Source organism: Microtus pennsylvanicus, chromosome 4 (assembly GCF_037038515.1).
Source record: "Microtus pennsylvanicus isolate mMicPen1 chromosome 4, mMicPen1.hap1, whole genome shotgun sequence".
Classification (NCBI taxonomy): domain Eukaryota; kingdom Metazoa; phylum Chordata; class Mammalia; order Rodentia; family Cricetidae; genus Microtus; species Microtus pennsylvanicus.
Genome location: NC_134582.1, coordinates 101036994 through 101060356, shown reverse-complemented (window position 1 = coordinate 101060356; position 23363 = coordinate 101036994). Strand labels below are relative to the sequence as shown.

At 40.5% G+C, this 23363-nt stretch overlaps 1 protein-coding gene across 1 annotated transcript in view; it reads right to left on the bottom strand.

Moving 5' to 3' along the window:
• The window catches only part of Cdkal1 (CDKAL1 threonylcarbamoyladenosine tRNA methylthiotransferase), a 514315-nt gene that overhangs the window by 185101 nt on the left and 305851 nt on the right, over nt 1-23363 (bottom strand). The window contains 1 exon segment of the mRNA XM_075969982.1: nt 22329-22495. Within this exon segment, the coding sequence (XP_075826097.1) occupies nt 22329-22495 (167 nt within the window).

The window sequence follows — 23363 nt, the reverse complement described above, 5'->3', positions numbered from 1 at the left end:
AATTGTATGAATGTAAAAGCCTCAAAGAATAAGAATACTATATTAAAAACAGAAATCAAAAGTAAGTTCTAATATCCTGACTGTAGACACAGTTGCAGAACTTTGTATATCTTAAAATTCATGGAGCTGAACACAAACCAAAACAGTCAATTTCACTTTATTCATTTTAAAATAACATAAAGAGCCTAACACAAAAATGTGTTCTTACCTGCACACTCTATAGGATGAACAGATATACTTCTAAGGAGGAATAATCCCTTTTAATTTCCATTTTTAAAGTTTTGAAAAGACGGAGGCCTCTACACACACCATAAGCAAATCAATAACTGACTGGTCTAATGAGTCAGGGCAAGCTAGTTAAATTAAGCATTCAGCCGAGCAGCTCGACTGGCTTCTATTAAACATGACATAAATAATTAAAGAATCTAATGGAAAGGCAGATGCTAAAGATTAGTTTTAAAATATTTACATCATTTATCTTTTCTCTGATTATCCAATTTGAAGCTTACCTCAGAAACATTTGTTTCATATTTTAGGCAAAACACGTATTTTGGTCTAATAATTTACCCACTTTGGCTATAAGTTACTTGCTATGGAAATGATATAGCTAAACAAGTATCTACTCAACATCAGATTATGTTCCAGCATTAGCCTTGCAAAGCAGATAGTGGCTTTCTCTGCATTTCAGAAATGAGTGCACAGGGAACTGCCTAGCTTGACAATGGTGCACGATTGTGTCAGGTGTTCTATAGAAATGTTCAAAGCACACAACTCAGCTCCGTCCAACATCTCCAAACAGAAGCCATGTGGCTCTGGCAGTGGCTGTGTTCCTACTGGTCAAATATTCCAGGAGCAGTGACCTCTGACTTGGCCATGAAATAAGGACAGAAACTTCAGGTGTAGGTGTGTACTTCATTTCCACCTCGAGTCTAAGGCAGAAGCAACTTGGCTTTGAACAATATCCAGGAAGAATTACTGTATAGCAAGAGCAGGGGTAAATTTGCTGGGTAGCTACTTTGATTTAGTGGTTCATTCCTTGTACAACATGCTGTGTCATCCTTCCGGGTGTGACAGCTTGACCAGGCTAAGGGGTGTCCACCAAAAACTGGCAAAATATGCCTTGTCAAGATTTAGAGAAAAAAAGACTTGACAAAAGTGGTTCCAAAAGATATTAATATTAAAACATCAGCATAACAATAAAGCACATTCATCAGGGCACAGCATCATCTGATCCGCTAGGGACTCAGACTGAACACACTACAGAAGGGGAAATACCCTCACGTACCAACTGCTGGAGGCCTCCTCTGTCCGCAGATAAAAGCAGCTGCTTTCTAAGAATCTCAGCGGGGACTCCTGAACAGGCACTATACTCCCTGTGCGATTCTAATGGCTTCTACTTGCATCCTATCAGACAGGAATTCTACCCAAAGCATCTCAGGAACCACCTCACATCCTTCTCATATCAAAGAGAGGGAGGGGCACGGTAAAAATGATTTTAGGTTCTGAGCTAGAACTTGAGAGTCACCAGGAAGATATATTTGGCTAACACTAAGGCAGAACTTGACTCTCTCTTGAGGACCTTGGCCCCATGGCAGGATTTATTTTCTGCAACCCTTTGCCGAGGCAACCGTACTGACCACACTCACTGTCTTGCATGTATCTTCCTTTCTTTTTTCTCAATGCTTGTGTTTAAGCTTTATCTTTACTAGAACCCAATTCTGCTTTCCTGTACCAAATAATCCTGATTCCTTTCAGCATTGAAGCTATTCAGAATACCTCCCAGTTTGATGGTCTGAACTGAGGTCCCTAAAAGCATGGAGGAACTAATGCCTAAGGCTACTGAGAGGGGCAATGTGGAGCTATCTGTTCCTTTACCACTGACAAAATAGCATGCTCGTGTACCAGATTATCTGAGTAACATTCATGATCTCAGTTGAGCACAAACCTAGGCAGGAGTTTTCCTTTACAGAATCTAAGATCAGAACACATAGCACAGTGGTGCAGCGGGCATCTAACCTGTCGTCTGACCCCCTTTCTGTGCACTGGCCTACCTGTGCATTGTCAGTCAGACAGCAGCAGACTGGAAAGTCATTGAGGATGACATGCAGCAACTTCTAAACCCAGAAGCTGAAATCCTAGGCTACTGGTACTGTTCAATACTTTTCAAAGGCATGTGATGGAGTCCAGCCTCTCGCCCAGAGGAAGACATGGCATTCTTAGCTGCTAAAATAAAGACACTGCTCTTCTTTCCCTTAAGAGTTGACCTGGTGTGCTGCTGCATGCCTTTAATCCTAGTGCTTGGGAGGCAGAGGTAGGCAGATCTCTGTGAGCTCAAGGCCATTCTGAGCTACACAGTGAATTCCAGGACAGGACAGCCAGAGGTACACAGTGAGATTCTGTCTAAAGAAAAAAAGTAAATCCAATCACAAAAACAAGCCAATTTCCTCAGGAAACCTCTCTGCTCTAGACATAATGTAAAAGACTAGAGACATAACTCAGTGTAGAACATTCGCCAAACATGGAGATGGCCCCAAGTTCAATCCTCAGTAAAACACAGACACACTCGGACACACACACACTTAAAAATGCAGGTTAATATAGTGGTCTCTGGCTATTATCTATACTCATGCTAACAGAGCTGTTTAGCCACTGCCCTCGCACCTGAGGGTGCCTCCTATTATAATTTAATAAACTTTCTGCCTGTTGTCTATACTACTCTGCATGTCTCATCTGAATTCATGTGACAGATCACAAGGTCTGGGAACCTGACAGAAGGTGTGAGCAATCCCAGTAACATTACTCCCCAAACTACATTAGTTCCTGAGGAATAGCCAAGTAAACGTGCAAAAAATGGCTAACAATAAACCATGTATGGGAGATGGAGGAATAGCTCAGGGGTTGAGAGCACTTGCTGCTCTTGCAGAGGATCCAGTTAGAGTCCCATAAAGCAGCTCACAACTGTAACTACAGTTCCAAGGAACTACCCTCTTCTGGTCTCCATGGGCATCAGGTACACACATATGGTACACAGATGTAAATGCAGCCAAGACACTCATACACATAAAAATAGATGGATTAAAAACATAAAATAAAACATGCCTGGGAGGTAGGGATGGAGGCAATGCTGGCTAGACTAAGGAGATCCAGATGTGCCTTGACTTGGGGTGGGATTACACTCCTTGGCCCCACAGTGACTACCTGAAGTGAAAAGGTGCACTTAGCAATCTGCCCCAAATCACAGCTTAGCACTCTGGAGAACTCATGTGCCCTCGATGCCATACACTGACTGAGGTCTGTGGCTCACTCTATGCCCAGCAACCCAAGAGAGCATCATGGTTAATGTCATCAAGAGAAGAGCTCAACATCTCCACAGCTAACTCACGGCTCTGGCAATCGAAGAGCCCACACTTGGTAACAGCCTTCTGGCTGGATTATATAAATAGATATATAAAATGTAAAACAGAAACTCTGCAAAGGACAACCAGGCACAAGATAACCAAAGGGGTAGAAAAGCCACTAATACATGTGCAGCTTACAGGGTCTTGCTGGGACTGAAACTATCACATGCAAGAAACAAGAGTATCCAAGTGACCTGGTCTCCTCCAAATGAAAGAACCAGGTTTTTATCCTAGGCACTATACCCTGTCATCTCCCAAAGGCCACACCTGAAAAAGTCCAGATAAAATGCCCCCTTATTAGTATGTCAGGATGGTGATTCACTTTTAACAGAGGGACTCCAAAGGGGCACTTATACCCTATAGACTTAAAGTACAAATTAGTAAACCAGCATAAATTTCTCAAGGCTGAAAGCAGGCTGTGCTCTGCCTTTTGTATACCACACCAAGCTGGTCCAACTGCCCTCCTACATCAGTGCTTTCACTGGAGCTGAAGTAAAAGGAAGCTCAGGTCCTACAGTTGGCCAGTGAGTCTATGAACACTGTGAATCTTGTGAGATTCTAATCTACTTCTTTTTAAACAAAGTAGGCTCCACCGATAGAGATCAGGGGGCTTCTTGAGAATAGTAACAAAGTTCAGTCCTAGAGATAAGAGATAAATCATATTGTGTGTGTGTGTGTGTGTGTGTGTACATGTGTGCACACGCCAGGGTGAGATGATTTTGTGGGATGCTTTCTTTGGCTATCTTGCTTTAAGAGACAAGATCTCTCAGTGAACCTAGAACTCATCAGGTGGGCAAGACTGACTGGCCAGTAAACCTTGAGTTTCCTGTCAGGGTAGACTTTACCTATAAACTAGGACCTGCCCTCCCCTGCAATCCCCTTGCCACCTCCCACTTTATACTTGCTGTCTACTGAGTAGCAATGAACACCAGCAGCTCAATGTTTCTAAGACTGGACATCCTAGGGAGCAAATTCAGTATTCAAAGACACACAAGTTTCATCTTGACTCTTTCCGGAACTGGTATTAATAAAGCTCAACTGTAGATGGTTTATTCTAAAACTTCTACATATCAAAAGCAAGTGTGATACTATTTTATAAGATATTACCCAAAAATAATCTAATTATTTATAAATATGAAGCACTAATTATGAATAGTACCAAACTCCAGAAGCCTGCAAATGTCTTTTTAAAAAAAGATGCAAGGTGCTCACTTAATGAGAAAACTCATAGAAGAGCGTTTGCTACTCAGCTACCACGCCCTATGCTTTTTGCAAACTTCCTATCCAAACAGACGATTTTCTAACCCTAAACCACCTTAGACTCATTCACCATTTCACTTTTTGTGCCTCTAAAATAGTAAGGAATCAAAATTTAATTTGTTTGTTTTCGTCAAACATTGAAATATGCAATATGAGGATCCCCACATCCACCTAAAGACAACACACCACGTTTTATCATTCAATAACAAAATTTTGATCCCTTGGGAGAACCTGCATTGCCCAGGACAGCTCAACCTTGCAGTGTATGCTTGGCTCCAGCTTCCACATGATCTATTCGTAGATTGGACATTGCTATGTATGGCCCTGCTTTACTCCAGGAGTAGTATGGGCTCTAACTATGCCCCATTATTTGGCTCAGGTGTCAGACTACAATCCAGTTGAGAGGTGGGATGGCAGCAAACAGAAGCTCTGCCTCCCATCCCATAAGAGCCAGTTTGCAGTCCCTGTTCCCAATTCAAACAATGGAGCATTACTTCGTATGTTCAGAAACACACACACACACACACACACACACACACACACAGAGAGAGAGAGAGAGAGAGAGAGAGAGAGAGAGAGAGAGAGAGAGAGAGAGAGAGAGAGAGCTACCAAGTCAAGAAAAGACATTGGAACTGTACATGGTTACTAATTAAAAGAACAAACAAAAGCCATATACATTACCAAATTAATATCACGTGTTAACTGTTGTCTGTCATCTGACTTCTCAGTTGTTAAAGCGAACATGAAAGACTGACAGCAACAATGCCAACCAATAATAGATTGGGATCTTTGAAACCGTGAGACAGATAAAGCACACACACACCACCACCACCACAACAACAACTACTACTTCTTTTGCTCTTTGGAACTCAATTCCCCCAGTTATCTGTTCCAACGATGACTACAAAGACAATCAATCCTTCACAGTAAATGTTTCTTAAGGAATGAATGCAGAGTTTCAGAACTGCAGAGTAAGCACACTGCACAAAAGACTACACATCTTCCATTGCAATGTCTTTACAAATGTATCATTGCCACTGGCTATGAGAGAAGACACCTTGGCTTGTGAGCACTTAGCCTGCTATTCTTTGCCCTAGGAAAGAAGGCAGCAGTGGCAGAAGAGGCCAGGCAAGCACCAACACCGTCAATGTGTTGTCTTCTTTTTCTGAGACACAGTCTCACTCTGTAGTCAGCTTAGCCTGTACTTCACTTCCAGCCTTAGCCTCCTGAGTCCTGGAATTATCAACATGAACTACTGTGTTTATCCAACTTTCTTGGAAAAGCTTTTAAGAAATCTGAAAGACATGGGCAAAAAGAAATCCAACAATAAATAGACAAACTTTCAATGATCAAATTGAAAATGAATAAAGAAAAGTAGTTGATGCCCCCAGGAACTTCCAAAGGGCAGAATAATTGCCAGAGGGTTGTGTGAAAGTCCACGTGGACTCAGCAATCAAAATGATCCAGTCTCCTACAGGGCCATCCATGAGGAGTAAAAAGTCCATCAGTAGGTCAACAATCTTTAACAGAGATCTCATTAAGATGCTTTTCTGTGAATTTTGTGTTTACATTGTATTGTCTGCAGCACAGGTAACACTTGCAATGGAAAAAAAATACAGTAAGACTTACACAGAAGAAATAATCTAGAGGAGGACTCAGGTCACATGAGTGAGTTCCTGTGCTCACAGGACAGAACAGGAGCCTGGTTTCTAGGCCTGTTTGACAAAGCCTTAGATAGACGTGACACAGCTGTCACAGTGGCATGCGACGATTAATCCAAAATACCCAGTGACGAGATGACGTGACAGAAGGACAGGTCTCTGATGGGCTTTTCCTTTTTATGTTCCAAACTAGATCAACCAAATGACTTTAAAGAGATTTCAGAAGGCTCACAATTAGAGATGGAAGGGAAAATTTAAGATATATGCCAGCATGATTCTTCAAACTGATGTTTCTTTCTCTACAAGAGTCAGGTATGAATGGACTGACCATAATTCATTTAACTTCCCAGAAGAGTGACACCCCTGATCCTTATCCAAAGCCTCTAGTTCTGTGACTAGGCCACACAATTAACAGTCAGTTGGAAGGACATTAAAATAAACCCATTATAGATGTACAAAACACGCCGAGACTAGAAGTGAAGCATACCAAAATCTGCATCTAGTCCATGACAGTAAAACCATGCCTTCTAGGTTGCACAAGATGTTTTCCATTTATGGAGGGCTTCCTCCTAAACGATCAGTGTTTTTACACCTTACTACACAACTATGGGGTGTATAGCAATTTATTTCTAGTTTGGTCTCCTTTCAGTTTAGTAAAGAGATATCAATAGCAAGTGATCAATCATCTAACTAATAGATATGCAAAGACAAAGAAGCCCTTGGAAGGGCACATTAACCATCCAGTAAACGAATGCTCACTATGCAGGAGGCCAACAGCAGCATCAGCAACACAAAAGGCAGAAACCATAGAACATAAGCATATGTTAGAACAGGAACAAAATATGCAATGAGGTTTTAAATTAAAGTTATCAGTTTAATGCAGGAAAAGCAAATAATTGTCACAGGCAATATGCAGCTTATGAATGTCATTTTTTGCGAGGTATCCAGAGTTCCAAGGATGTAATGAAATAACTATTTTATCTGTTAATCTCTGTACTTTCCATGATGGAGACTTAATTAACAGTGATCTCTGCTGCCAGTCACTGACTAATGCCACAAATTCCTCCTCCAAATCTCTAATAGGGCAGATGGCATCGTCAGTGATTGATGGCACCTTTGATGTGAAACAAAAAAGTTAAGGGAGAAAATTGATTTAACCTCACACATGAATGGCCTGACAAACAGGCCACCCTCTCCAGACACAAACAACACTTGTGATGGCAGAAGGAATGGTGGCGCAAAGATCTCTGGAAGTCCACATATCCATCCAAACAATAAAGCCAGTGTCAAAATGTATCATAATCATATTTTAAAGAATGCAGGAAATTACCAGAGGCTTACAGCAACCTAGAGTGTCTTTAATCCAGAAATATGAATGAAGTATAGTAAGAACCATATGCGTTTCCAACCTACTGTACACATATCCCCCCACCTTGGCTCCATGTATCCTTGAAAAGCAATGGCCTTCTCTCAGGGTAAACACCCACAGCCTGTCAGGAACCAGAGCTCCTTCAAAGTCTCATTTCCAGAAAACTGCCACTATTTGGCCAGTGTGTCTGCAATAGCTGGCTTGTTTAACATGACCTGGCGTTCACCCAGTGAGAAGAGCCTTTTGGCCGGGGCATTTGTCAAAAATAATCAGTTGCCAAGTGTTTAACATCATGGCTTCCTGAGGCGGTGAAGAACAGTTGGGACAAACAATAAGCAAACCAAGAGGCTTAAAAGAAAAAGTAAAGAATGTGGTATTCACGGGGGACTTGAGAAAGCACAGACATACTCCTGTGACTTTAGAAGGCTGACATGCACAGGACTCTGACTCTGACTCTCTCCTAACTCTGACAGCCCCCCCCTTTGTGTGTGTGTGTGTGTGTGTGTGTGTGTGTGTGGTGTGCTCACATGTGCATATGCTCATTCATTCAGGTTATAAATATGCTTAGTAAAGACTTGCAGAGGTGCCAAAATCTCACCTTTCTCTAAGTCTGAGACATTCTACAAGCAAGTGAGGAAAAGCAAACTACAATTATAATAACCTATCTGACTGAGCAATGGAGGCATAGAGTAATGCTCACATAGGACCCCTATGCAAAAGCCAGGGAATTTATGGCTCTGTGTATTTATGAAAACATTTTGTTTAAATGCAAAAAATACACAAGACTTAGAGTACAGGTATTACAAAATTAATTCTGTAAAGGCATCAATAAGCAACAACAATACCCAGACCTAGAGAGGTTAAGTGCTTGTTTTCCAGAGCTAACGCCTCAGGTTGTTTCTAATGTCTACTTCTCAAAAACAGCAACAAAATTCTCCCTGTGAGTATCTGCTTTAAACACAGGGCAGAGGTACTCAATAGAAAGAGACTGAGAAAGGCCAGAAATTAAACTCGGTACACAAAGACTTTCAATCAGCATTTAAAATACAGCCAGTCAAAGAACTAAAGAAAAACATTCCTACAGAACTACGTGAAAGCTGGATAAAAATATCCCACTAAATAAAAAGTGCCATGAGTAAGACAAAAATCACACACACACTAAAATTTCAGTGTGAAAAGTTTATGAGCTGAAATAATAGTTCACTTCAATTTTTCAGGATGTGTGAACTGGCAGACGAGTTGGTAAGTTCAAGAACAGGTTACTTGAGGCCTGAGGGACGCAAAGAAGAAAAATATCAGAAAAATGAACATGTGGGATTTCCGTGAAGGCCAGTCACTGACCACCAAGCACATGGAGTACACATAATGGGAGAGTTTCAGAAGAACAGGAAATGGAAGGATAAAGAACATGTGGACAATAATGTCAACACCTTTTGAGTGACAGAAGAGGATCCGAAGAGGAACGGTAGGTTCTCTGTTCTTCGAAGTGGGATCTGGACCTCCATACATCACAAGTAAGTCACTGAAGGTCAAGTACAGACAAGTACTGAGGGTGTCATTAACAGAATCAGTTTAGCATGCACAAGGTAAGATGAATGGTTGATTTTTTTAATCAAAAGAAAGTAGAGGCAAGAAATCATTGGGATAAAGGAAAAAGACCATCAACCAAAACTTCTATGTCCTGAGCAGTCCCTCAAACATGAAGAAATTAGACATTCCTGGACAAACAGAATATGATAGGATCTGTATTACAGACTTGCTTTCCTAATAATACAAAACAGAGACCTTTAGGTTGAAAGGAAAGGGAGCTGGAAGACGCCCCCACCCTACATGAAGAAATAAGAAGCAGCGAAGGATCACTAGGTAGTTATGTAGACGGGATGAACGTGCAAGCACGTGGGAGATGCAGCCTTGAGGGTGGCAACACGAGGCCTGAGGAAAGGAAAGGCCTTAGTAGCAGCGCTAATACTGTTAAAGCCAAACTTACTCAAATCCAAACTAGACTGATGCAAATTAAAGACACCGCAATCTCTAAAGAAATCATTTAAAATATAATACAGTGAAAACAGCAAAGGGGAGAAAGCAGGACACTGGACTACACAGGCCATGCACTGAGCAGGCTGTGCCTTGAAGTGGGGCCTGGAAAAGAAGTCCTAAGCCCTGTGCCTATCAATGAGACTTTTTTAAAGAGTGTGTTATAGACATAATCAAGTGAAAACAGAGTCACACTGAATCACATGCCCAGGAACTAGTGCTTCAGAAGAGGGTGTTGTGTTACAGAGACAGCGAGACAAAACCATCTACAGCCTCAGGCCTGACTAACATGATCTCCAAGAACTCCAGCAGCAAGCAGAAATCAGGACTGGGACGACTCTCCCGCAGCTATCCACAGGAATTAACTCTCTTAACTTTAAACTCAACTAGAATTTTAGCCTGCAGAATCATGAGAGAATTCATTTCTGATTACTTATTTTGTTTTGCTTTTGAGACAAAGTTTCATGTGGCCCAGGATGGCCTGGAAATCCGAATTGCTAAGCAAGGGCAGAAGAGGGTTCAGTAATACTAGTTCTTCTCCTTCAGAGGACCCAAGCTGATTTGCAAAGGCTCAAAACTACCCACAAGCCCAGCTCCAAAGGATCCAAACTGCTATATAGCTGAGGATGACCATGGACTTCCTATCCTCCAGCCTCCACCTCCCATGTGATAGGATTATGGGCATGCAGTGCTGGGGATCTAAGCCAAGGCAGACTCTACCAGCTGAGCAATAGTCCCAACCTAGTTTCTGTAGCAACCTACTTTTATGGAACTTAACCATAGCAGCTAAACATAAAGGCACCGAGGAGAAGCTGAAAAAAATAAAATTAAATAAAATTGACATATAGTAGCTAAATCAACTTAATGTAATATCTAACTTTTAAACTGAACAAAAAACACAGAGATTCAACATGACACTACAAGACCATCGTGGGTATTAAGCTTGTTTGGACATATTTTAACTTGTAAACTATAAAGATTTCTTTTTTTCCCTTTATTTAAAGACAGAATCCCTTTATATAGGCCCAACTGGCCCCAAACCGATGGCAGCACTGCCTCTGACCCCAGTGTGTGCTAATACATTCACCAAGATTACTTCTTTGTTGCCAACTGTTAGGGCCACATTCACCTAAAACATGTCCCTTTCCCAGGCAGCACACTTCCCATGGTGAGTTTAAGACCACTATAGCACATGCCATAAAAAAAAAATCCAATTCTCTCTTGTGCTGGTCAGTTTTACATCAACTTGACACAAGCTAGATTCCTCAGGGAAGAGAGACTCTGCAAAGAGAAAATGCCTCCACCATATTTGTCTACAATCAAGTCTTTAGCCTATTTTGTTAATTAATGATTGATGAAGGAAGGCCCTGTCCACTGTGAGAAGTACCACCTTCTGGTAAGTGAGGCCAAGTATTAAGAAAACAGTCTCACCAAACCAAAAGGAACATGCCAGTAAGCTTGATTTCTCCTTCAGTTCTGCATCCAGGTAGGTGCTTTGACTTCTTTCAGTGACAAACTGAAACACACACACACACACACACACACACACACACACACAGAGAGAGAGAGAGAGAGAGAGAGAGAGAGAGAGAGAGAGAGAGAGAGAGAGAGAAAGAGAGAGAGAGAGAAAGAAACTGAAATAAACCCTTTCCTCCTCGAGGTGCTGAGTCACAACAATAGAAACCTAATAAAAATGTATTTCAAATTGACCAACAATTTGCATACTTTCCACATCACTCTAAACAGATTGATTTTTATTGGGCCCATATCCTATATCCCCCAGTGCTAAAAATTACTACTTATTCCATGTAGACCTTTTGTGTCTATTGCCATCTATTGTACTTCTGCTATTGTGATGTAAATATAACTCCAATGCTTCCAATTTAGGAGACAGTTGTTATTTATTGTTAAGTGACATTTAAAATTTTTGAACCAGATTTGCAAAAGTTAACATTTTCACATGTATTATTTTTTGGAGCAGGAAAAGTAAGACAGCGTGTGTGTGTGGGGGGGGGGGAGGTGGTGGCCCATGTACATATATACCAGACATGAAATATGAACAAGTAATTCCCCAGATGACAAATACACAGCAGACTAAGGAAATGAGTCCCTCAACAATTCTATGAACCAGTAAGTTCATTACCAGCCTTTCCGCTCTACACATTGAATCACCTGAGAATACTATTACCTACCTGATATAAAATACAAGAATTTCATCTTATTAAGAGGTGAATTAGTTAGTGCCTAAGGGGGCCTTTAGAAGGCTATGAGAGCAAAGACATCATCAACAGGGAAAGGATCATGAAATTCAGAGAGAAGTTACTGAAGAATATTGACTGCCTGGTTGTTAAGCAGTTTAACAGCTTGTTAACTTAGAAGTCCACTTTCCTCAATGGCCTGAGCATAACTAGCATCTTTAATGAATGCGGAAGACCAAACCCATACATGGTGCATCCTGCTCTTTGAACTAAAATTTTAACAGGTGTCTTGAAGTCTTCTCAGCTTACACTGGAGAAATAATGTATCTGGCAAACTGCCAAAGCTTTTAACAATGAAAATAAAAATGAAATCATATACATGTCTTAGGCCCTCTTATATAAATGTAAACTGAATACTGAAGATGAAATAGGGCTATTTGTCTGCTGTAAAAGAACCATATAAAAATTCCAAGGCTTCTCAAATACTCTAGAATCAGGAAAACTACTAAGATCCCTGTCTATATTCAAAGGAGCTGCTTTTCGGTTTTGAAAGCAGGTATGTACACAGAGGGGAGTGGCTCAACATACAGGACTGTGGCCTCAGTTTATATAGACATTATAAAGGGCCAGGTAAGCTCTCCACGGTCACTCCTATGCTCCCATTTAATTCTCAGGAGACATCTCTTCTGCGATGAACACACACACACACACACACACACACACACACACACACACACCACTGTACTTCATGAGCCATATCCAGCCAGTCAGTACACAGGCAAGAGACAAAGAGATATGCCACTGGCAAGAGAAGCCCAGAACCACAATATGCATGAAGGTACCTTAGGGTAACCAAAAATGATTGGCACACACTGGGTCTAGACTCCTAGGAATATTACATAATGTTGAGTTTGGAGCTGAGGGTTATAGGAGAGCCTTCAGGGCAGGGATTTCTCTACAAAGGATGAAGGGGATAAAAATGATTGTTAGGCAAGGCATTTATCCATTATGTTCCTTAGTAAGACAGAGATAGCCAAAACTATTTCCATACTTAGGGGTTTTATCCACAAAACAGTACGTTCCCCTTAAAATATAGTATAGTATAAAACAACATTTTTAAATCAAAAGGGCATTCATAGAGAAAATGAGGGAAAGAAACCCTAGGCAACAGTGTACTCTGCCCTGAAATTCAGTCTGTCTGCTCATGTGAGCATCCTTCAGCCTCATGCTACTTTGAGGCTCTATCAATCAGATCTGATGCTAGAAACTGAAGCTCAGTAAGCAATAGATGACTTAAAACTTCTTGTTGAGTTGAAAACTACTTGGGCATCTTGGGTTGGCTTGGTATTAGAGGCTGAACCAAGGTACAAGTAGGCATCCTCCACAAGGAGACTGAGATGTAAGCACAGTGAAGATGCTAGGTGTCTCAGAGAAAGGCTTGATTGAGGCTGCTGAATCAGACAACCCAGATCCAAGTAGAAATGCAAAGAGCAGAATGCTGGATGGAGCCTACTGTCTTGCTGATAAGACAAAATTTTAATATCATCTTTTATCAGAAATAGTCAAACTATCAGCAAGTCAGACTGGTCCTTTCCCATTCATATCTTCCCTTCCTGGAAGTATTGAGAATCAGACGTCTAATAAAAGCTGATAAACCTGTATTGTTATTTTAGTTAGAGTATAAAATTTCTAGGTTTCATTATGGCATTTTACTTTTTAAAGATTTATTTATTTTTGTTTTATGTGCATGAATATTTTGCCTGCATGTACTGTGTTCATGCCTGGTATCTGAAGAAGACAGAAGAGGGCATGGGTTCCTTTGGAACTGGAGTTACAGATGGTTGTAAGCTAGCAAATGGGTGCTGGGTGTGAACCCCATTATGATAATTCCACACATGTATTGCATTATAGGGTGTCATACTACGGTCCCCCATGATTCCTCAGTTTATCTAGTGATCCCTTTCTTTCCACTCAAATAGTCCCTTCTGGTACATACACACTAATTTACACACACACACACACATACACACACTACACTAGTTTGCTTTTTATTGCTGTGATAAACATCATTACTAAAATCAACTTGAATAGGAAAAGGTTTATTTCATCTTAGAGCCTACAGTCTGTCACTGAGGGAAGTCAGGGCATGAACTTAAGGAAGAAACCTGGTGGTAGAAACTGAAGTAGAGACCACGGAGGAATACTGCTTACTGGCTGGCTCCGCCTGCTTTCTTATGAATTCCAAAACCACCAATCAAACGGTGACACAGTCTACAGTGTAAATAATAATAATGATGATGATGATGATGATGATGATGATTCCCCCCCCCCCCTAGATCTGCCCAAAGGCCAATGGTGGAGATAGTTCCTCAATTAAAATTAGCTTCCCTCAAATGATTCTGGCTTTTATCAAGTTGACAAAACAATAACCAGGACACACACAAACGTGTACTCACACACACACGTTTATGTGTATATATGTATGTGTGTATGTAGATATAAATATGAACTTCCCCAGTTAGTTTTTTCTCCCTCCTCTCCCTCACAATTTTCAGATGGCACAAACTATTCCCTCCCCCTTTTTCTGAGACTGCATTAGTCTCCTGATGGTTGTTTGCCAATGCTGGAGATATGAATGGAAGAGTTCAGATGAATACCAACAGCCAGGGGCTGCTCCAGCAGTCAGGTGGAACCATACACATATAGAGATGGAAGAAATTTTTTTCTATTTTTTGTTTTTTCAAAATCATCCAAAACACACTTTTACTTATCAAAATCCAGAAAATATTTAGCATTTAACAGTACAAAATCTATTTACATATTTTTCTACTTTCCTGAAAAGTATCAGTGGAGGGGGAAAAAGACGTTGTAAAATCCCATTGGAATATGAAATGAAACAAAGAAAGCATATTCAACAAAAAATGCTGGCATAACTGGATATCAACATGTAGAAGATTGAAAATAGATCCATATCTATCACCATGCACAAAACTCAAGTCCAAATAGATCAATGACTTTGATATAAAGCCAACCACACTGAACCTCAAAGAAGAGAAAGTGAGAAGTACACTTGAATGCATTGGCATAGGAAACCATTTCCTAAATATAACCCCAGTAGCACAGTCACTGAGAGAAACAATTAATAAATAGGACATCCTAAAACTGAGAAGCTTCTGTAAAGCAAAGGATATGGTCAGCAAAACAAATACAGCATTCTATGGAACAGGAAAAGATTTTCACCAACCCCACATTGGACAGAGGTCTGATCTCCAAAATATACAAAGAACTCAAGGAATTGGCATCAAAGGAACAAATAATACAGTAAAAAATGGGTACAGACTTGAACAGAGAACTCTTAACAGATGAATTTAAAATTTCTGGAAGATACTTAAGGAAATTCTCAGCGTTCTTAGCCATCAGAGAAATGCCAATCAAAACAACTCTGAGATTCTATTACACCTGTAAGAATGGCCAAGATCAAAAACACCGATGACGGAGGATATGGGGAAAAAAGGGTACACTCCTCCATTGCTGGTGGGAGTGCAAGCTGGTACAGCCCCTTTGGATGTCAATGTGGTGATTTCTCAAAAAATTAGGAAACAACCTTCCTCAAGACCCAGCAATACCACTTTTTGGTATATACCAAAAGATGTTCAACTGTGCCACAAGGACATGTGCTCAATTATGCTCATAGCAGCATTGTTTGTCATAGTCAGAACCTGGAAACAACCTAAATGTTCCTCAACTGAAGAATGGGTAAAGAAAATGTACACTTACACAACGGAATACTACACAGCAGAAAATAACAATGACATCTTAAAATTTGCAGACAAATGGATAGATCTAGAAAACATCATTTTGAGTGAGGTAAACCAGACCCAGAAAGACAAATATCATATATACTCACTCATAAGTGGCTTTTAGACATAAAGCAAAGAAAAATCAGCCTACAATTCACATTCCCAGAGAACCAAGACAAAAATGAGGACCCTAAGAGAGATATACATAGATCTAATCCACATGGGAAGTAGAAAAATACAGGATCTCCTATGTGAATTGGGAACATGGGGATCATGGGAGAGAGTAGAAGAGGAGGGAGAAGAAGAGAGGAAAGTGGAGAAAAATATATTGCTCAATAAAAACAAATTTAAAAATCACATCTGACACATTACCAACCATGGTCTTACAGAATGGGGAAAGAAAACTTAGGTCTATGAATTTTTACTTTAAATATATATACACATTAGAAGGGTACTAAAGCAACAAGAGTGTGGAGATAGATAAAAAAGCATGTTATGGATCCTAATTGACACAAGAAAGAGCTTACTGCTAACCTGTGAGATGATGAGGCACCAGCAAATGCTAAATGGGGCAAAATGTTTTCAATTCACTGCTGTAACTACTATTTCTAATAGCATATGCAAATGTAACAATGCCACACACTTTTATAGATACTTTTGTTCATTTCTGTCAATAGTTTTTGAATAATCTGAAAGACAATACATTAAAAACAGTACTGCAGATGTCTCACAGGGATACTTCACTCCTTGTATGCCTGTTAATGGTGAAGTCTTGCTCCCTTTATTTTGCATTTATTCCGCATCCACTATGCAAATTGCCAAACAGAATGCCAGACTCTTGACAAAGCCCTCTGACAGCCTCAGCTGACCTATTTTCCATACCTCGTTATCAATCAATAGAAATTCTGGAGCTCCCCCCCTAAGTAACTTTCCTTTTCAACGGTTGCGGGGTGAAGGTGCATGCACTGGAACATGCTTTCTTATAAGAGTTGTTTCTTTTAAGAAGTCACATGGATGTGAAAGGACCAGAATTCTCTTGTGTGGGCCATCTTTATGAAAGTCTGCGGTGTGAAGCATCCCAGGACTACAAAAAGACCATATTGTACTAATAATATCGTCAGGATAGCTTCCTTTTTGGGGTACTAAGACTCAGAGCTATTATATAAACAGATTTTTTTACCTGGACAGTTTCAACCCCTTGTGCCCTTCCTTCCCTTTGCTGCAGTTTTGTATTTCCATCATGTTGCTCTCCTCAGCACCTTACCTTATTTGGGTCTGAGTGGCCAGGAAATGAATGAATAGACTCCATCTACACATTGGCACAATGTGGCTGACTATATCCACATAAAACCTAAGAGGGCTTAGGAAGAAATTCTAGACACAACAAATCAAAGTTAAGCACGGTTTCAAGGTAGCAACATTTTCTCAAGTGGGCTCTGACAGAAGCAAGCAGAGGTACAATTCCTTTAAGAGAAGGCTTCCTGACTCAGTGGTAGCAGCAAAAACTGTGCAGATCCTTTAAGAAGGTTTCCTGGTTCGTGCTAGTTGCAGGAACAGCTCTGACTCTTTCAGGAAGCCGAGCACTTGAATGGGGTTTGTGGGCAAAGTTCTGCAAGTTACTTGGTGGCAGCATGGGCCAACTGCTTCCCAGAATTGAGGTGGTGAGCACAGCTCCCACCTGGGAGTCCCAGAGTTGGCAGTAAGGATACTTCCACCAGATTGAAAGGCTGAGAGAGGCAAAGCCAGCAACCAAGACTACCCAAACCACACAGCTTACCACTTTACAATGTTCCTGGTCAGAAAATGAGACAGATTTGTACAGAAATTAACCTTTGAACAGGTCACAGTGTGTTTATGCTTGAGAGGGAAAAGAAAAAGTGTATAGACAGTCATAAAAATTATTTTAAATAATAAAACAAAGTTTTTAAAGAGACAGAGTACAGTCAGAGATGAAAGGAGTAAAGAAAAATAAGCCACATAAAGATGGAAAATACACAGAAAGTCTGGATTATATATATTATTTTATTTTATTTGAATTTTTGACTGTGAATGAGCTAAGTACACAGAGACATTTCATTGTATGAGCTGCTAAGTTAAACCAACATATACGTTTTAAAGGTATCTTGACTTCAAAATTTGGGTCTAAGGATATGTTGTTTTGGAAAAGAGGTTCTGCTTTTGTTTCCAGAGAAGATAGAAAGCTGTGGATTCCTTACTGGTTAATATGTTTTGATTAAACAAGACCCCCTGAAGAGGCTCAATATGGACTTTGCTAGCCATTTGAGCAAGAAACTGCTCTTGCTTGGACTGATTGATGCTGTATAAATTGGACATGCAGGACCCACCAAAAACTGACTGCTAAACATCCAAAAGATAGAATGGTCCTTCAGGGTTCCTGCTTCACAGAAGAAACCTCAAGACATTCTACAAGATATAAAATAAAGTGACCTACAAACTGCCAAGATAGGCAAAAGATTCTTTCAAACTTCCTTCTTCACGGAAAAGTGTGCTGAATACTATGGGCTTGTAGTCTGACGATGGATGCCCCAATGATACAAAACAACTTTGGGTAACTGTCCAGGCAGCATGATGTTTCTGTTCATTCTAGAGCTTTGGAAGTTGCTTACAATGTACTTTCTATTAACTTAGGTAATATTATATTCTTCCAGGGTCTTTGATGGAGAATAGATATAAATATTGTAACTGCAATTTTCGCTTGATACCTGTTTTCTTATATGTAATTTTACTAATTATTACTATGTTAAAGTTAAAACGTTCCTTTTTATTTAGACAGAAAAGAGGAGATGATATGGGATGTCCTTGTTGCTTTTATTGGTTGATGAATAATGCTATTTGGACCAATGGCTTAGCAGAGACAAGCCAGGCAGGAAATCAGAGATAGAGAGAGAGAAAGAGAAAGGGGGAGGGGAGGGAAGAGAGAGAGAGAGAGAGAGAGAGAGAGAGAAGAAGAATCATAGAGATGTCATGTTGTTGCCAAAAAAGAAAGATGCCAGTCACTAGCCAGAACCTTACCAGTAAACCACATGCCCAATTTATACAGCATATCATCAATCAGTCCAAGCAAGTAGACCACAGCCTTGTGGTGATACACAGATTAATAGAAATGGGTTAATTTAAGATGTAAGAGATAGCTAGAAATATGCCTAAGCTATTGACCAGTGTTGTAGTTAATATAGTTTCTGTGTTATTATTTGAGTCTAAGCGGCCAGGAAACAAATGAGTAATCTCTACCTGCAAAATGGTACCTAAAAAGGCACCACATAGCTACCAAGGGAGTAACATGCTAGACCCTTACCAGTAAGCCACAGCCTCATGCAGATAGAAACAGATTAATAGAAATAGGTTCACTGAAGAGGTAAGAGTTATTTAATAAAAAGTCTGAGTTAAAAGGCCAAATAGTGTTGTAATTAATACAGTTTTGTTTGATTATTTGGGTCTGGGTGGTCAGGAAACGAACAACCAGTCTCAGCCTACACTTGCCCCTTTTTACTTTCTTCTTCTTGTTTATCTCAGCATCTTAGGTAAGTCAATTATTTCTGTAAAGTGATATATTCCTATGGAGTGGACAATAAAGAAAGGAGATACGCTGTTGGGTGAGGGGTTGAATATCTTGAGTTGCTCTCCTTTCTGAAAGCTCTTAGGACTCTGGAACATAGGGTACCTTTTGTGTCACACATGGTATATTTGCCATCACAACCTGGATCTGCACCATGGGAAGAAGGCAGCACCTTCAAGGTCTTGTCAAAGTGCTAGGAGTTTAATGGTTCTTATTTCCAAAAGGCCTGGACTTTTCCATTTTTATTTGTCTTTGTTCATTTTGTTTTTGTGGATGACCTATTCCCAGGGAGGTACATTTCCCTGAATCACACTACCTTAAGTACACATGAAATCATGACTTCTTGTGGTGTGCTCCTCTCCTCAAAACTCATTTATATTATCATCCTTTGTTGTCTCTATTGGCCACAGTGTGATGATTTCAAAGTTTATGATCATACTGTGGACTCTATAGTTTTTTTTAGGAAGAAGAGTCTTCCTTTATTTCATCTTCTATACTCATTTACTGAGCACTCTAAAGATAACTGACAGTGAAGGAGGAAAGGCCAGTTTTAAAGCAAAGAATAAAAGAGTACAATGTCTTGACAATTAAAATGTGTTATCAAGTTGAGGAGGGGATGGGGCTGAGCTGAGGGCACATATCCAGGTTCTTTGGATACCTACCCACCTCCTAGCACAACAAAACAAAAAAAAAATGAACCAGAACTTTCTAATCACTTCTAAAATTCATAAACCAACCATCTGGTGTTTCCCAGATACAGAATAAAGTTACAGTGAACCACATCTGTGATTCCTATAAGGTCCTCTAGATCACCTTTTGAGAGGCCAACAAGTCAATCACTGCTTTATATGGACTACATTGGGACGTGCTATGAAGGCAGCATCTGTGGCTACAATCCTGCCACCAATTAAAATGCTGGATTCTTTCCAAGAAGGACTTGCTTAACACCATTGAGCAATTGTTTTTTTTTTTTTTAAACTTGTGTTTATTCCCTACCTGAACTCTGTCAAAACGACCTTAGAATCTAGATCAACTTTTCTTTCCAATCTAAAGGAATTGGCATGTCACCATCCACTGCATATCAGTGAAGCCGAATCCCCTTCCTACCAAAGACACATCTAGCACATTGTCGGGCCTCTGCCATGCGTGCCTCACACTTACTGCAAACACAGCGAGACTGCCATAGTCCCATTTTAACTAAAAGCATTTGCTTTCTCAAGTGTTAAGTCAAAGTGATAAGTAGAAGTTGACATGCTTTTGACTCATTTTAAAATAGCAAGTTATAATAATCAGCTGACACTGTATGAAGCATGAAACTCAATCTATAAATCACATGTCTATAGAAAGACTGAGCAGGGAAAATGTGAAGAACAAACCTGAAACATGTCTCCATCATAAATTACAATTACCAATTTGTCATCAACTGTTGGAAGGATTTCTAAACTACGATCCCGATATTGGGGTGCCTTTTCCATAATACTCTCAACTAGTCCTAAAATCAAATCACTGAAATAAATATTAACAGATTTATTGAGTGAGTGTCTGCTGTGTGTGGTGGCAGGCACAGAGGAGAGAAGAGGGTCATCCAGGGATGTGCTGACTGGAGTTATGGGAGGCTATGGGCCACACAATGTGGACGGAAGAGTAGCAAGTGCTCATAATCACTGAGCCAGCTCTCCAGGCCCCTACCCTAGTAAAGTTATCAATGTTTAAATAACTTGGCATTTGGACAGTAAAATTTAGCAACTATGTTTACTTTAAGCTTTTTGAAACACAATTTCCTGCACAAAAAAAAAATGGTTCAAAGAATGCCCTTAGTGAAAAAGAAGCCTCGTTTCCTTACTATACACACACAACTAGCAGCACTTGGGATTGGGGCAGACTCTGGATTTACAGTAATAGTTTTCCAGTAATAATCGTGGATCCTAGAATGTTCTTTTTCATTAAAATAATTGTTCCTTTGTCGATGTTCTTTGCTTGGCTTTATGTGGTATTTGTCATCAGACACCACAGCTCCTTGGACACGTGCCTATTGTTTTTCTAGTTTGACATTTGGCTACGTAATCTAAAGGTCAAACTAATGTATAGAAGTCTTAAGAACACTTCTCCTTCTTTGCTCATGGATGAATCCCGAAGAGTTTCAAGTCCAACATTCCTTTCATTCTACTTGGTCCCTGCCTATCTCTAGAAAAAAGACAAACTGAAAAGTCACCCTCAAGCTTAAGACAAGACAGTTAAAGCATCCCAACTGACCTTGGCTTTCAGAAAGAATGCAATGGATTAGTAGTTCTCAATTAGGCAAGGTCTCAAACTGGGAGAAGCAAGTGAGATTTATGTGTTGAGAAACTAACTGAAGGAGCACACACACACCAAAAAAAGCTAAAAAAGAACCTTGACAAGGTGCCAGCGACTAAATAACTTAAGCTACATTAAACCATGATGGGCTGAGCATGCCTGGAGAGATGGCAGAGTAACTAATGCATGTGATGCTATAGCAGGGGATGCATGTGGATGACATAGGCAACCACATGCACTGATGCAATAGCTCACGACCACATGTAACTCTAGCTCTGGGAGGACAGCACCCTCTTCTGCTATCCTAATGTGCCCTCACACAAATGGCATAAACACATGCAGACACACACAAAGGCACTGAAATAAAAAGAAACAGCCAAGTGTGGTGGCCCAAACCTTTAATGCCAGTACCCAGGAGCAGTGAGTTAGAAACATAAAGAGTTATACACACCACACACACACACACACACACACACACACACACACACACACACATATACATATATACGTATATATATATATGTATATATATAAATCAAATATTAAGGAAGTAACAATAAATGGGATAGAATGAAAGAAGAGCTTTACAAGTCTCATTCATTTTCTCTTGGGAATGTGAGACTGTAGACACACGAGACAATGGTTCTAAACAAAGCTTGAAATGATGATCCTGAGGAGGCCACATGGTCTGTGCTAGGGACAGCTGTGTCAGCATGTCAATGTAGCCTTTTCTTACCTCCAGATGCTCTAAAATATATGGTGGATTTGTCATGCCCAGCCTCAGCATGGCTCCCTCAGGAATCACTTCCACCAGCTTCCACAGAAGTGTGGGGAGATCTGTGCCAATGTCTCTGCCATAGGCGCCAGTGTCTTCGCTGGTCAGCCATATCTCGCAAACACCCTCTGTGAATTAAAGAAGATAATTAGCAGATCTGTGGCCCAGCCATTTCCTTCACCAAACCACTGCTCACTCTTTCTAATGGAGTATTTTTCAACATCATTATGCAGGCAGTCGGCTCATTCAATCGCAGAAAAAGCAGTTTACTCCTCCTTGGCAGTAGCTTATTAAGTTCATTTTAAGAACATCTGAGAGTCGCAACAATGTCATAAGGTAGCAGTGTGCCCTAAGAAGTCATCAACATCCCCAGGCAATAGGCTCAAGCATGCTTCTCCAAAGCAATGATCAGCGCTAGAGCTCCAGGCCCACCTCAGAGAATACCAACTTGATGTGGGAGTGTCATATATCAATCTGTTGATTTCATTGGTTAAGCAATAAAGAAACTGCTTGGCCCTCATAGGTTAAAACATAGGTGGGTGGAGTAAACAGAACAGAATGCTGGGAGGAAGAGGAAGTGAGCTCAGACTCGACAGCTCTGCTCTCTGGAGCAGAGACTCCATGCTCCCCTCTCCTGGGCAGACGCAATTGATGAAGCTCCGACCCAGGATGGACGTAGGTTAAGATCTTCCATGGTAAGCCACCTCGTGGGCTACACAGATGATTAGAAATGGGTTAAATTAATATGTGAGAATTAGCCTAGAAGAGGCTAGATAGAAATGGGCCAAGCAGTGTTTAAATGAATACAGTTTGTGTGTTGTTATTTCGGGCATGAGCTAGTCAGGTAGCCGGGGTGCTGGGGATGCAGCCCCGCTGCTCCTATTACAACACTGACTAAACACTGTAAACTGTGAATGGAAAGAGTCCCTCCACTGAATAGGAACTGGGAACAGTTAACTCATTAGTCCCTCTGTCCCCAACTGAAGGAAAAATGTC